Source organism: Silurus meridionalis, chromosome 12 (assembly GCF_014805685.1).
Source record: "Silurus meridionalis isolate SWU-2019-XX chromosome 12, ASM1480568v1, whole genome shotgun sequence".
NCBI classification, from domain to species: Eukaryota; Metazoa; Chordata; class Actinopteri; order Siluriformes; family Siluridae; genus Silurus; species Silurus meridionalis.
Window position 1 is genome coordinate 15,309,001 of NC_060895.1, and position 15,902 is coordinate 15,324,902.

The window sequence follows — 15,902 nt, forward strand, 5'->3', positions numbered from 1 at the left end:
TATTTTACACCATAATACATTGTGGAATTGCAGAGCCCAATCTTTAATAAGCACCCAAATGAGCCTTGTAATATATCAGCCTCTCCTTTCAAACCCAATACCATTATCATCTGTCATCTCTAAGAGAACAAAGCTAGTCCTTTTAACAGAGAAGGTGAGAACATCTCATCGGGCCATTTCTGTGATGAGACTGAGGAGTCACCAGTCATTGGCTAAATGGACAGCCACTGAATAGAAGAAAAACCATAGGGAGTTTCTGTCATTGCCCTGGACTATGGTCTGTCATTAAGACAGAACAAAAGGAATGCAGAGAACACCATAAGTGAGGTTTAAATATGAAGGTAGTTTTCTTTTTTACTCTATTATTTGCAGTATCCTTCTCTTTCTTTGGCGGTTTGGGCTCAATTAGAGTAAACAAGGAGCCAAGGCTACAATTGTACCTCCTTTTCTATGTTGAACAACATCACAGTTTATGCGGATTACATGGTTGGTGCTGAGGTCTATTTTCCCATAAAACTAGTTCACAATAACATACACTTGACTGAGCTGAACTAAGTGTGCGCCATTAATTCAGGAACTCAAAGACAGACTAATAAAGGCTTAATCACCTCACCTCATGTTTGGAAAATTGCTGGAGATAAGAACAATTAAAAAATAAAGGGGAAAAAAACAATTAAACCAAATCAGTTTGTACTGAATTTAGCCCACCATCATTTCAAACACTCTAGCAATCATGTAACGATGAAATGCATAATTTGAACATTTGAGGTACTATGGTTACTACTTGTATACTGTGTTTACTGAGACTGTTAGTAGAAAAAGCTGATTTTATTTTAATTAATATATCAAGGACCCCTAAGATAAGGGATGAATTGAAATGGGATCAATTGACATTAATAAAAAGCATTTTTTAATTCCTTCTACAAGCACTTAAATAAGTAAAAGATGATGCATGATAAGACAGGTTTTATATTAAAATAAATCAAAAGCAGGGTAGTATGACATGGCCTTATGAAAAACTATTTTCCAAGAACAGCACATTCTGAATCAATTCATTCTTCTTATACCAGAGCAATTTGCTAAGATTTTGGTTTATTTATTAAAAAATGATCCAATAGATTTTTTGTATCAATTGGCAGTTACATGTAATATTGTTGAACTTCCATAAAACAATAAAAATCATGCTATCACTTATTTTACAGTAGTTATAAACTTTGCTGCATGTCAAATTCAGAAACCAGAATGCACCAAGTTCTTTTTCCTGAAGACTGAAATCATTACAAACCCTCACACTACAGACTACTTCCAGAAAAGCTACAGAAATTCTCATTTTGCTAATCAGTATGGAGAATACAACAATCTAATCTTTTTTTTTTTTTTTTTACAGACTACCCTTTTAAAAACTTGTGTAAACAAAACTTGAAAAAAAATGTGGTCCCCTTCATCACCATTGTGAGTTATGCTAATGAACTATTCACCATGTTGAACTACTATGACAAATTACATTCTTCAATGTCCTTGAAAGACTTCCCGACTAATCAGTTCTTGCATATATTTGCATTCTCTAACCCCAGTGTTCCTCTTTATATGTAGGTGTACTCTGCTCTACAAAAGTAACCAATGCCATATGGTTCTATGTGTTAGGTGCATGCTCAGCTGGGCTGTTTAACAACAGAGGTGCAGGACCAATCTGAGGGTAAACTTCAAAGGAATTGGATTAATGTGCAAGCTCTGCATGTACAGTCATGCACTGAATCATTAAAATGCATGGAAGCTTAAGGAGCCGGACTGATAAGGAAAGAGCTGTCAGCAGCGATCTGCCTCTATGTAACACGATTGTAAAGTGACTGGCTCATGGCAGGTTGACAAACCACAGTATGGGTCTGTGTGGGTCTGTGTGTGTGTGTGTGTGTGTGTGTGTGTGTGTGTGTGTGTGTGCATGCAAGTTGAGTTAATAAGAGGGAAGAGCCAGCAGTATTTATAAACACAGTGCAGAACCTATAAGCTGAAATGCAGCACACAGCCCCGAAAGTACAGAAAGTACAGAAAGATTTGGACAAAGCTGTTCAGTTGTTTTCAGCAATGAGTTTCTGCTTTGAACGTTCAAACTATTTCACCCACGTAGTGGTGTGACAATGTGTGATTGTCTAAAACACAGGGTTACAACTGGGACAGTCCACTTATTTTCCAGCCACAATCAAAGAACCCACTTTCAGCTGAAGTCAAATAGGCATTCACACTGCCCTTTGTGAACGATGTGCTGCACATCTTTTACACATTCTGAAGCACAGCCATGGAGCCGGAACAGAAATAAGAGTCAGCATTCCTTAAAGAATCCCTGCATAGCCTCTGTTTCTGATCTTCGACTTTGTGCCAGAACTCTGCCAGACAACGATGGGTGGGGAAGGGATAAAAGCCTATTATGTCACACTGTGGGGAAGAACTTAAGAGTTTGGAATTACAGTCCTCGGTTCTCCAGTCTAAAGTGAATCAGGTTCCTTCTGTATTGGATTTTAATGTTATTTTGGAAGAGAAGGCAACCTGAATAAGTGGATGGTGGTATCAGTGCTCTCTAAACCACAAGGACAAGCAGAAGAGGAAATGCATTTCAGACTGGAATCCAATAGCCTTTTCATTACAAAGTGAACAATGACTTCTGAGGAATATGATATGTTCTCACTAAGTGGAGACCAAAACATACTTGTTTGAGCTTTATGGGATTGCTGAATCATAACATCTGCATCAGGGCATGTTAGGAGACAAATTAAAAGAGAAAATGTCACAGATATTGGACTTACAAGGGAAAGACATCATTGATATCAGAACTGAGCACAGAATCAATGCTCATTTGCATAGTCAAGAACTTCTGAGTATTCAGGAAGAACCACACCAGCTATGTTGTGTTCTTGATTATGCTTTAAATGTGATTCCATCTGTAAGAATGTGAAAATGTGGGCCATCTGGAAGACCCTAAGGACCAGTTTGGGTAACACTGTTTTGAACACAGTCTGTCTTTTGCTGCCTGCAAATAGAATCGCACTGGCAATCAAACCACTCACAAGCTGTCTCCGTCCCTCTTACCGCACCCCATCTCCTGCAACTATGTATAACTAATGGCCTTGCTTTTTTTTTCAAAGAAAAAGGGCAGAGCTAAGCATGTTCTCGCTCTGTTCTGGCTGAGATTACAGGTAATTTCCAGGCTGAAAAAATGTAAACAGATGTCGAAAATGAATAAAGTAGCCCTAACCACTGCAACACAATATTGCAAATCACATTTTTTTCCTAGGGTATGTGTGAAATGAAACGATTAGCACCAAAGCCATTTTAAACCATGCAAACTGCCCCCTTAAGCCATACACACTACAAAAACGTTGCTGTGGACGCAATTTACTGTAAACTGCAAATAAAACCCAAAGGTGACACTATGTGTTTTGCTATAATGACTAGATATTCAATAGTCTAGTGTAGGAGGAGGAGGTTAGGACAAAATAACAAGTGTCACTGTTTTTTCAGCTGACAGAGTTCTTTTATATAAAGCCGATGATATACACACTATTCATTCTGAGCAGTACACAATACAACAGGCTTCCGCTTAGACATATAAGACAAAATATATACCATATGTCTAATGTCTGATCATAACCTAATCATAGGTAATAGCAGTTACATTTGAACAAACAAAAATGCTTCTCACGTATGATTGAGAAGGTCAGGTGTCTACATATGTTTGGCCACATAATGTATTTAGAATTAGTTAGATCACCACTATAAAAATACATACATACATACATACATTTAACCAGCAGGACCTGAATATTCTGCCTTGATATTCTGCCTATGCAGCACAAACTGCCGCCAGTCTGCCTAAAGACATGTAAAACTTTTTCAAGTAGGTGTGAGTTGTTCACAGTTTGATCAGGTTTTTGCACAGCTTCCTATCATGCAATTGTAAAACGTGTAAACTTATTTCTATACAATTTGGGAATTTGTTTGTGTTCTCCCTGTAAGTCGATTAGGTTATGGTTAAATAGCCCATCGATGCATCTTTCAGTGAAATTAGGGTCTACAAGACTAGTACTTCTATTGCAAATACATTTAGAAGAGAACCAAATTTTACTCCAGAAAAGTTTGTAGATGCCAAAATAAATATTGTATACAAAAACAGTGATCAGATGTAAAATTGTTTAGGTGATTATTCATTCATATAACTTATAATTCAATCCAAGTCTCTATTTGCAAACAAAAAAGTCTTGCCAGATTGTGCTCAACGTTTTTAACTCCAACTTCCTGTTGGAATGAGATTAATGATTACACATGATGTGCTGTGGATTGCACATGTACCGCATGCCTACTGTTTTTCTGTTCGACCTGAGATTCAGTGTAACACTGCAGATGTGATGCACAGATCAGTCACACAGGTGAGCAGCTCGTGATTTACTCACCGCCGACGAACTGCACGCCTCCAGCCACGCGGCCCACGGTGCGGGAGATGAGTTCGGACACGCAGCAGCCCATGAGCCCCGTGAGCGCCACGAGCAGCAGCAGACCGCAGCCGGTGCCCGTGATCACCGTGCAGATGCGCCACTCCACGCTCGGGATGCCCTGGAACGACGCGTAGCGGCCGCACTGCTCCAGCATCACCGTGGCCTGACTGGCCTCGTCGCGTACCGGGTACGAGCAGCGGCGGAACGTGCCGAACGACACCGGCTTGTCCATCTGAGACCCCAGCAGCCAGTAGGGCATGAAGAAGCCCACGCAGCACGCCGCGGCGCTCAACAGAGACATGAGCGACCACACCACACCCGCGCACGTCAAACTGGACGCCATGGTCTTCGATATGATCAAACAACACTTCCCACGTCCCGGAGATCTCACGCACGAGAAACCTGGTGTCCTCTTGCTGTTTCTCGGTCTATCCCCACGCGCTTTCCACCATGGTTCTCCACGCACAGAGCTCAGTCTCCTACTGTATCACACACAGAGGAAGGTATACATCACTTTCCATACTTTGTACACTTTCATGTCTATTACTAACTATGTGTGAAGTTAAAAAGATACACGCAGTATTCATATTATTGCACAAATAGAGATACATCCATAACCACTGTGCGTTTGCATGAACTTCGATTATGAATTTATAGTAATCGGTGCAATAAATATTTACTAGTGATCATCAGATACCTACATGATCAGTTGCACCGCCTGTTGTCTCAAGTCCAGACCAGCGCTCGCATATCCCAGATCCTGAATCCAAACTAAGATCCGGTGCTTCAGGTGCGAGCGAGGAAAAGTTTTCCCAATCCGTGCTGCTGGGAATCCCGTGTGCTCTTTTACTATTTAATGCATCAAAATATAACCGAGCTTCAGATCCGGGATCCAGTTCCTCGATCAAATCCCGAGATCTCTCAGCGATTAGTTCGCGCGCTCCGGGAAAAGTGAAGCTCGAGCGCAAAAGTCTACACTCTGGGATGCGTGCGCGTGATTCTCCGCCTAGAAGGATGGGCCAGATCGCACTCGCACACACACGCGTACACACGCACACGCACGCACACAGGCATGTGAGGACCGTATTTCCATAATTACGCTGTTTAATGCAGTTAATGAATGCAATGCCACACTTCCCTTAAACCTATACCTTACCTTCACCAACCAGAGCAAAAACATTTGTCCCCAAAACATCTTCCAAAAAGTCAAAACTGTCATTTATTTAATTTCTATTTGAATACACACACACACACACACACACACACACACACACACACACACACACACAAAATTTATGGTTTTACTATTAAACTATTCTATAAATCATTTGTGTATGGAGTAATGTTAGGGAATAATTCCAATCTTAGCTGCATCCTTGAGCAATCTTAAAAAGTTAATTTTTTTGCAATGAAAAAAAAAATTGTTTTGGTTTTAACTTATTCTTGGGGAAAAGAACATTCCACAAGGTTTACTCATCATGTATTCCTGTCACCACTAGGACATTTGGTCTCCATAAAGGGATAAATAAACCCCCACACATAAAGTCTAGACACACATTTTGCAGCTAACTCCTTTGAGGGTAGAACATTTCCACAGAATGATTGCGTTTTACTCAACATGGTGGGCATAATGCCCAGGCCTGAAACAAAACTGACTATGACGCCTAATTTATGTCATTACACCGCTCAAGTTGTGATTCCTGGTTGAGCCAAAAAAATTAAAAAAGTGAGAGAATATACATTTATAAATGACTACTATAAAGGACTGACATGTAATTATGTATGATATTTAAGCTATTTTAAACTCACTTTATGACTAAATAGAATGACTATAAATATATAAGAAAAAACACAGTAATAAAAGCACAAGAACATATAAACCTACCTTAATACTTAAAACCCTAATTTGCTAAAAAAAAAAAAAACAACAGATAAAAGGAATCAGGTATATGAATTGATCTCTGTGTGTAACCTGTTCTGCTTGTCTAAAGGGTTCCTTTTGGTTACCAAGGTTAAGGTTAGGTTTAGATTTAGGCATTAGCATGGAATTATCTGCTGCCTTTATTAAAGCGTTGAATTTATTAAAGCACAATGAAAGTATGTTCTATGTATTTCTCTGCTTGTTAGAAAGCTATATGCCACTCTTGGGGCACAAATGGTTAAAGCCCTTACTCAGAAGCCTAACCTTGGCAGCTTTAATTAACTTGCTGGACTAATAATTCTTTAAATGTGAGGTCCTCATGAGTATAATAAGATAGACATTAATGTGTGCACCTGAGTCTACATTCATATATTAAAAATGCCAGTTAATAAAACTAGTACAGTACTTAAGCTTTAGGTCTGCTGACTGTGTATTTTACTGATTCATAGAAAATCAACACATTTAACCCTGACTTTGATTAACATCAGTTGCTATGACTTGGACTTGTCATGGACCATCTGTTGTAAATTGCTTTAGGTTCCTTCTAAAATGCAACAGCGGTGACATGGGGAGTGAATATATAATCCTGCTTATACTGTTTTTTACAGTATACGACTTGCATGATCATAGATCAGAACTAAACATTCCATAAAGCAGGAGCAATCTGTAGCAGGATTAAAGATACACCAGAGAGGTGTTGTTTGTTGAGTGGAGGAGATATAGCACGAGGGTGAATGCCAGGGCACTAGAGTTTACACAAAGGGATGCACTGCTGTGAATTATTCAGAAAGCTGCTGCACACCATAAGCCATATCCCTGTTTTCTACCTGAACCTTTTCTCCAGAAGTCTTTTTGTAATTTGATCATTTTGGTGTAATGCAGTTTTCAGGGTCAAGGACATCCATCTCTTTCCTCACACTATGAAGTTTATGTGCAGAGGTGAGTCCGGGTGAGTATAACGACATTGTAGCAGGGTATCTTTCAAATAAAATTGACTAAATGATTGTCAGAGGCCTTGCCTTAAGCCAGCCCTGATCCTGGGGGATGTCTGTCCTTTTTAAAACTGATTTTAACTTGCTGATTTGTCAAACACGTGATGTTTTTTGTTATTTATACATTACTTTGATAATCACTTCAGGGTCTTTGTGAACTGTGGACCCACAGCCTATCCATGGAACACTGAGCCCATTAAAGGGATGTCAGTCTACCAAAAGGCACACACACACACACACACACACACACACACACCTAGAAGCAATTACATTGTCAATCCATTTACCAGCGTGTTTTCAGGTGAAAAACTGGTCAATACAGCAGGAACGCTTAGAGACAAAAACTGTGCACTAACTAAACCTGTAAAATAGTAATAATACCTGATAGACTAATGTGTTGCCCTTTTAACTCTACAAATGTTTATAGTTTCTAATAGCTTTCATTTAAATATAGGAATATTATTGTTTTTCAAGACTAGCATGTTCATTAGGAAAATCTTTTTTCTGGTGTTTATATGGACTTTAGGTAGCTCCCGGGCCGGAACTTTTTGTTCAGTATTCCGTGTAGCAGGGGGACGGAAATCCGCGATGCTCAAAACAGCTTCCTGGTAGTTGACGTGGTTTGTTTTGAAATGGCAGATACTAAAGTGGAAATTTTATCTGACAGCTCAAGTCTGACCCCAAACAGCGGGAATGTTTCTTCTCAGACTAACAACCCACTGTCAAGGAAGCTTAATAAGATTTTGGAAACCAGGCTGGATAATGACAAGGTGAGAGACAAGTTTATTCAAAGCTTACATGCTAGCTCGCTATGTAGCAGGTGTTTCAATCTAATCTTAATCGTGCTTAAGTTACACTGTTACTAATGCATAAGTGCTGAATGTCTGTATTTTACTAACAATCAACAGGTTTAATGAAAACATATTAAATAAATATTACTTAAGCAGTAAGCTAGCTTTCTCTTTAACTCGACAGAACTGCATGAAAGTAGATTTCAGCTCAAACAAAACAAAAATCTCTCCTCATGACTCTATAATGTGGCCGTTTACGGCACGTTGTTCTTTTATATAGTAATTTGTTTACCTTTTAATGTTACATTATTAATTTTAAATAGCATTTGCCTTTTTAAGTATAAATAATGATTAATATAAAAATATAAGTAATAAATAACTATTTATTTGCTTCTTCTTCTGACATTATTATTATTATTATTATGTGCATGATGTGTGTGTGACTTACTGTAGTTAATGAACAATGTTAATCAGAGTTTTGTTAAATTAAAAGAAAATAAGAACATTCTGTATTGTACATCATTTTCTTTTTTTTGTGCTTATAGATGAATTTCTCATTTTTTGCATTGTTAGTTTCACCACATGATTTTCTTTATCCACCACACGTTTTTCTTAATCCTTTCCCTGAGAGCTTTTTTTTATTTGTATTAAATATTAAACTTCACCTGCTTCTTCTCTTCGATTCCAGGAGATGCTGGAGGCTTTAAAGTCTTTGTCGGTTTTCTTCACTGAGAACAGTCTCCGCACACGGAGAAACCTGCGAGGGGACATCGAGCGGCGCAGTTTATCCATCAATGAAGAATTTGTGCGGATATTCAAAGATGTGAAAGAGGTGTGTTGTGCTTAACCTGGTCTCTTATGGTGATATTGCATTCGTACTGAGAACATTTATATGCATTACATATAAGTATCCCTTAATTTTGATCTTCATTTATTTTTTTTAAGGAGCTGGAGAGTATACATGAAGATGTCCAAGCCATGAGTTGCTGTTGTGAAGAAATGACTAATAGATTAAAGGTATACTGTTGTTTCGATCTGCAGCAGTTGTGGCCAAAATGATATAATTTGCACTATTATGTTGTTTTGATGTGCTGTGTAGTTTACACAATAATATGCTGCTCCTTTTCATAGGCAGCCAAGGAGCAAACCCAAGACCTGATATTGAAAACCAACAAACTACAAGGAGAAAAGTAAGTCGAATAAAAAATGCTAAATACCGCAAACGATTGGATCCGCACACTACAGTCAGACACAACATATTTACTGTTTGGAAGTTAGCAATAGTGTGGCATCTGTCTGTCTGTCTGTCTGTCTGTCTGTCTGTCTGTCTGTCTGTCTATCTATCTATCTAAAATAGTACCTGTTTTTCTGCTGCTTTGTTTATTTTTTTGTTTTTTAATATACTTTGACTTTATATTGCCTTAATAGCAAAAATCTTTGCCTTTATATAAAAAAAAATCCTGGATTTAGAAGATTTTATTGACACCATACTCAGTATTTTGTTTTCTGATACAATGTGTTAAAAAGATTATTCATAACAGAGGTCATTGCTTTTGAATCTAAGCTTTTTGCATATACTAATAATCAAAAGAAGATCCTTGTCTCAGGAAGGTTGATTGCAAACAAAGGATTACAGCTTGATATCTCTCAGCATGCTACTAGCATATGCATGAGGAGCTTAAATCTGCTGAGGGTACACACTTTTATTTTAGGCTGTTTAGGGTGCTGTAAAGTGCAAGCTGATCAAGTTCATTACCAAATTCATTATCGAGAACACTGTTGCAGATGACTTTGTGTAAATCGAATCGGCTGCCAGTGGAAATGAAAAGACCGTATATCAGTTTGTAATAGGATTAGAAGTAAATCTCGAGAACAGACTTTGGAGGTAGTGTTTTAGAGCAGTTTTAAAATGTTTTAGCACAGAGCCCGCTTGGGATTTGCTCATTAATTTGCGTGTTGTTCAGTAGAAAGCTCTATAAAGCACCCGGTTGTTTTGTTCTTTCATTTCAACTTTCTCTTTTAATGACATAATTATTCATAATTAATATAGTTCTGGCATTTCATGGAGCATAAAGAGAATTAATGTGTAGGATTCAAAGGACTGTAGGATGGTGCATGTTATTACAGTCTACAGAATAACACTGATTATCTCTTCATCATGGCACCTGTTAGTGGGTGGGATATATTAGGTGGCAGCTGAACATTTTGTCCTTAAAGTTGATGGTTAGAAGGTGGAAAAATAGGCAGGCATTAGGATTTGAGTGAGTTTGACAAGGGGCAAATTGTGATGGCTAGACGACTGGGTCAGAGCATCTCCAAAACTTCAGTTCTTGTGGGATGTTCCCAGTCTACAGTGGTCAGTATCTATCAAAAGTGGTCTGGAATAGTGGTGGACCTGCTACAGGGTCATGGGGGGCCGAGGCACATTGATGCACGTGGAGAGAGAGGCTGGTTTGTGTGGTCCGATCCAACAGACGAGTTACTGTAGCTCAAACTGCTGAAGAAGTTAATACTGTTAATGCTCCAGGGGTCGCAACTGTTTCAGCAGAAAAAGTTGTGAATAACAACAAAAAATTAATAAATTGTGAATTACTGGTTTTAAATATTTTATTTAAATGAATAATACAATAATAAAATAGTTTTCCAAACATTTTTATGTAATTTATCGATACAAACTCTGTTTTGAAATGTTACTCCGAACTTTCGAGGCTTTTCGCGAACTATCAGATTTTTCGGGAGTTACTCTTAGTCCAGTTTCAAATGAAAAGTTGCGAACTATCGAGGTCACGAGTGTCAAGGTTCCACTGTGTGTGTGTGTGTGTGTGTGTGTGTGTGTGTGTGTGTGTGTGTGTGTGTGTATGTGTGTATATATATACAGTGAGGAAAATAAGTATTTGAACACCCTGCAATTTTGCAAGTTCTCCCACTTAGAAATCATGTAGGGGTCTGAAATTGTCATCGTAGGTGCATGTCCACTGTGAGAGACATAATCTAAAAAAAAAAATCCAGAAATCACAATGTATGATTTTTTAACTATTTATTTGTATGTTACAGCTGCAAATAAGTATTTGAACACCTGAAAAAGTCAATGTTAATATTTGGTACAGTAGCCTTTGTTTGCAATTACAGAGGTCAAAGCGTTTCCTGTAGTTTTCACCAGGTTTGCACACACTGCAGGAGGATTTTGGCCCACCTCCACACAGATCTTCTCTAGATCAGTCAGGTTTCTGGCCTGTCGCTGAGAAACACGGAGTTTAAACTCCCTCCAAAGATTCTCTATTGGGTTTAGGTCTGGAGACTGGCTAGGCCATGCCAGAACCTTGATATGCTTCTTACAGAGCCACTCCTTGGTTATCCTGGCTGTGTGCTTGGTCATTGTCATGTTGGAAGACCCAGCCTCGACCCATCTTCAATGCTCTAACTGAGGGAAGGAGGTTGTTCCCCAAAATCTCGCAATACATGGCCCGGTCATCCTCTCCTTAATACAGTGCAGTCGCCCTGTCCCATGTGCAGAAAAACACCCCAAAGCATGATGCTACCACCCCCATGCTTCACAGTAGGGATGGTGTTCTTGGGATGGTACTCATCATTCTTCTTCCTCCAAACACGTTTAGTGGAATTATGACCCAAAAGTTCTATTTTGGTCTCATCTGACCACATGACTTTCTCCCATGACTCCTCTGGATCATCCAAATGGTCATTGGCAAACTTAAGACGTGCCTGGACATGTGCTGGTTTAAGCAGGGGAACCTTCCGTGCCATGCATGATTTCAAACCATGACGTCTTAGTGTATTACCAACAGTAACCTTGGAAGCGGTGGTCCCAGCTCTTTTCAGGTCATTGACCAACTCCTCCCGTGTAGTTCTGGGCTGATTTCTCACCTTCCTTAGGATCATTGAGACCCCACGAGGTGAGATCTTGCATGGAGCCCCAGTCCGAGGGAGATTGACAGTCATGTTTAGCTTCTTCCATTTTCTAATGATTGCTCCAACAGTGGACCTTTTTCACCAAGCTGCTTGGCAATTTCCCGTAGCCCTTTCCAGCCTTGTGGAGGTGTACAATTTTGTCTCTAGTGTCTTTGGACAGCTCTTTGGTCTTGGCCATGTTAGTAGTTGGATTCTTACTGATTGTATGGGGTGGACAGGTGTCTTTATGCAGCTAACGACCTCAAACAGGTGCACGTAATTTAGGATAATAAATGTAGTGGAGGTGGACATTTTAAAGGCAGACTAACAGGTCTTTGAGGGTCAGAATTCTAGCTGATAGACGGGTGTTCAAATACTTATTTGCAGCTGTATCATACAAATAAATAGTTAAAAAATCATACATTGTGATTTCTGGATTTTTTTAGATTATGTCTCACAGTGGACATGCACCTCGATGACAATTTCAGACCCCTCCATGATTTCTAAGTGGGAGAACTTGCAAAATTGCAGGGTGTTCAAATACTTATTTTTCTCACTGTATGTGTACAGAACTCTTTGGGTTTTTGGTTTTTCTGTAACATGACTAGCTTTTGTTCTTTAGTGAGAAAGTGGGGAGGGACAGTTTTATAGCTGTCATAACACAAGTTCAACAGGAAGTAACTTGCTTAGTGGAGTCTCCGCAACAAAGTTATGACTTGACCTTTTTAAAATATATATACGTTGCAATTGCTGTCACTATATATATTTTTCCTGTTTAAATTCCTCTCCATTTTCGGTGCCTAAATGTTTAAAATCGACCAATCCTACAGCTTCGCCAAAAATATCTGCTCGCCCTCATAAGATGTTAAGCTGAGACCGAAATCCTCAGGGATGCTGGTAAATATAAACTTCCGTGTTTTTCCGTTAGGCCGTGCATAAAACATTTTGCTTCTTAGAAGCCACAGACAGCACGCTTAGCCATCACAACCTCCCACCATCAATACAATCAACTTCAGGAGCTGTGGAACAGAGGGTCATATGCAGATTTGTTACGGTATTATAAACATAAATAATACTGAATGCCCCGCTTCTGTCATTTACAGTTACACGCTATATACAAAGGTTTGCATAAACCTAGCCAAAACATATTCAATCTCAGTTTTTCACAACTAACTGGCACACAACATAAACCTTTAGTTCAAATATAAACAGCATTATACAGTGAGACATTGCAGCACTGAAGATTTGTGTTAGTGCAGGTGGATTTCTCTGTATAAAAATGAATACATGTAAACACTGAATTGGTTTAGCAGCAATTTGTGCAAAAATAGCAAATAGGTGAGTCTGGTTATGTGTGTGTGTGTGTGTGTGTGTGTGTGTGTGTGTGTGTGTGTGTGTGTGTGTGTGTGTGTGTGTGTGTGTGTGTGTGTGTGTGGCAATCCTTTCATTGGGATGGCTTGCAGACAAAGGTCTTTTTGGGTGCGGGTGTTCTCAGTATTCAGTGGTTAGTATTGTACCAACCAAAAGTGGTCCAAAGAAGTGACTGGTTTATGAGCCCCCAAAGCTCACTGATGCATGTGAGGTTTGAAAGCTGGCTCATCTCTTATGATCGCACAGTATAGCTACTGTAACACAAATAGCTGAAAACGTTAATGCCGGATATATTATAGTAAGGTGTCAGGACACAAAGCTTGCTGTGTCTGGAGCTACATAGCTGTAGACGTCTTAACAAATGGAAAGGAAATCAAGTTTTTCAGTTTGCTGATATACTGCAGCTTTAAGAAGCCTATCCAGAAACTGCAGTTTTATGAAAAAATTAATTATAATCAATTACCAGTGACCTTCCCTTTGCTTCACTAAACATTCATTATCAGTTCCTATTGAAGCATGAAGACTAGTTTATAAAAGGTGGGTGTTTCAGGCTCTTCGAGTGAACTTCAGTTCCCTGCTTTAAACAGCCTAAATGAACCTTTTATTTCTGCAGTTTGGTATTTGTATTTTATGTATTCATTTAGTTATTATAATTTATTTTTACCACTCTTGCTGCTACCTGATCTATCATTTTTTCTAACCTCTGTCAAGTATTTGTCAGATCTTAAGCGGGTCTTTGCTCTGCCTCTCTGTGTTCCATCTGAAGAATATAAATGAGCGTCCATAGATTTATAGATAAGTTAGAAATGCAACTTTTGATGAGGTCCTATGAATAATTCATAAGCCGTTTCTTCGAGTGTTATTCTTGTCGCACTTCAGTGCAGCATGTGTAATTAATAGTGTCGTATCTCTTGTAGGCTGCTCATTGTGAATTCTACTGATTGTAGCCTACGATAGGTATGAGAGACAACAACGCTTGCCCCTGGCAATGAGGAGAGGATGTGGTGCAGAGTGATGAATCAACTTATGTATTCGCTTTTCACCACCCGCAGTTCAGCTTTATGACCCCTGCTAGTAGCACACAGTTGTTTATGGCCATTGAGGGGCTGCCAATAAAACTCATTTGGGCATAATTGATTAGAGGGAGACGCGATGGTGGAGGTGACAGGAGCGCTCAGCAGAATGTCTCCCCTGATGAAACGTTGGCACACTGCAGTGAGGAAGAGAGATGGATTGGGTGAGAGAAAAGTAGAGTGATTTATGCACAGGGGGTTTGATTGTAAGAGTCTGAGTGATAGAACAAGGCTGAATGCGATGGTGTGCAGAAAGTGACTGCTGGAGCTGAGCAATGCAGGTTTGCTACGTTTCTGACCTTGTGGCACATCTGCCACTGTCATGTTGACACAGATGTGATGGGCATCTGGATGTTCCATGCTTCAAAAACCCTGACCTCAGAGTATGGTATTTTTTTTAAATGAACCCTAAATTAAATATACAATTAAAATTAGGCTTATGTTCATTCATAAGCTTTAAGGCAGCATGTGTTTTAATATGACATTGACATTAAATCTACATGTATTGACTGATGCCTGCTATTAATTTGATACTGATTCAGTTCAGATTCTTTCTTGATACCATAGCCATTTGATACTGATTTTACACATTTAATATTAATTTAATACTGACTTGAAAGTGAGATTGACATGATTCGTACTCGATATGGACTTGATACTTGGTTGCAATTGACTTGATACAAAACTGAAATTGATTTGATACTGAGTTTATATTTGATACAGGGTCCACACACTGGTTTTATACAGGGTCCACACACGGGTTTGATACAGGGTCCACACACGGGTTTGATACAGGGTCCACACACGGGTTTTATACAGTGTCCACACACTGGTTTTGATACAGGGTCCACACACGGGTTTGATACAGGGTCCACACACTGGTTTTATACAGGGTCCACACACTGGTTTTATACAAGGTCCACACACTGGTTTGATACAGGGTCCACACACGGGTTTGATACAGCGTCCAGATACCGGTTTGATACAGGGTCCACATACTGGTTTGATACAGCGTCCACATACCGGTTTGATACAGGGTCCACACACGGGTTTGATACAGCGTCCACATACCGGTTTGATACAGCGTCCACATACCGGTTTAATACAGGGTCCACACACGGGTTTGATACAGCGTCCACACACCTCTGAGTTTCTGTTGCTAAATTCCACAAAACATCACAGACACACCAGTAGCAGTCTACTGTGCGGCATAAAATCAATGATACAAATAGAAAATGTATAGACTTTGTTCCGATACTCAATTGACCAGTGCTTCATTGAAATATATCTATAAATTCTATTGTTAAAACCATATTGTGTATTCTAAAGCCAAGTCCTGTTTTTGTTACTGCAACATTTATTAT

General features: G+C 39.2%; 2 protein-coding genes across 2 annotated transcripts in view; one reads left to right on the forward strand and one right to left on the reverse strand.

The window, feature by feature from the left end:
• The window catches only part of LOC124394746 (LHFPL tetraspan subfamily member 6 protein), a 51,078-nt gene extending 45,569 nt beyond the window's left edge, over nucleotides 1-5,509 (reverse strand). Inside the window, exons 1-2 of the mRNA XM_046863179.1 lie at nucleotides 5,186-5,509; nucleotides 4,443-4,966 (exon numbers count right to left, since the gene is read on the reverse strand). Of these exons, the coding sequence (XP_046719135.1) occupies nucleotides 4,443-4,827 (385 nt within the window). The 5' untranslated portion in view covers nucleotides 4,828-4,966; nucleotides 5,186-5,509. The remainder of the gene's footprint in view (nucleotides 1-4,442; nucleotides 4,967-5,185) is intronic.
• A 2,438-nt stretch (nucleotides 5,510-7,947) lies between these two features.
• cog6 (component of oligomeric golgi complex 6) overlaps nucleotides 7,948-15,902 on the forward strand; it is a 78,879-nt gene continuing 70,924 nt past the window's right edge. Inside the window, 4 exon segments of the mRNA XM_046863178.1 lie at nucleotides 7,948-8,167; nucleotides 8,877-9,020; nucleotides 9,134-9,205; nucleotides 9,320-9,378. Of these exon segments, the coding sequence (XP_046719134.1) occupies nucleotides 8,030-8,167; nucleotides 8,877-9,020; nucleotides 9,134-9,205; nucleotides 9,320-9,378 (413 nt within the window). The 5' untranslated portion in view covers nucleotides 7,948-8,029.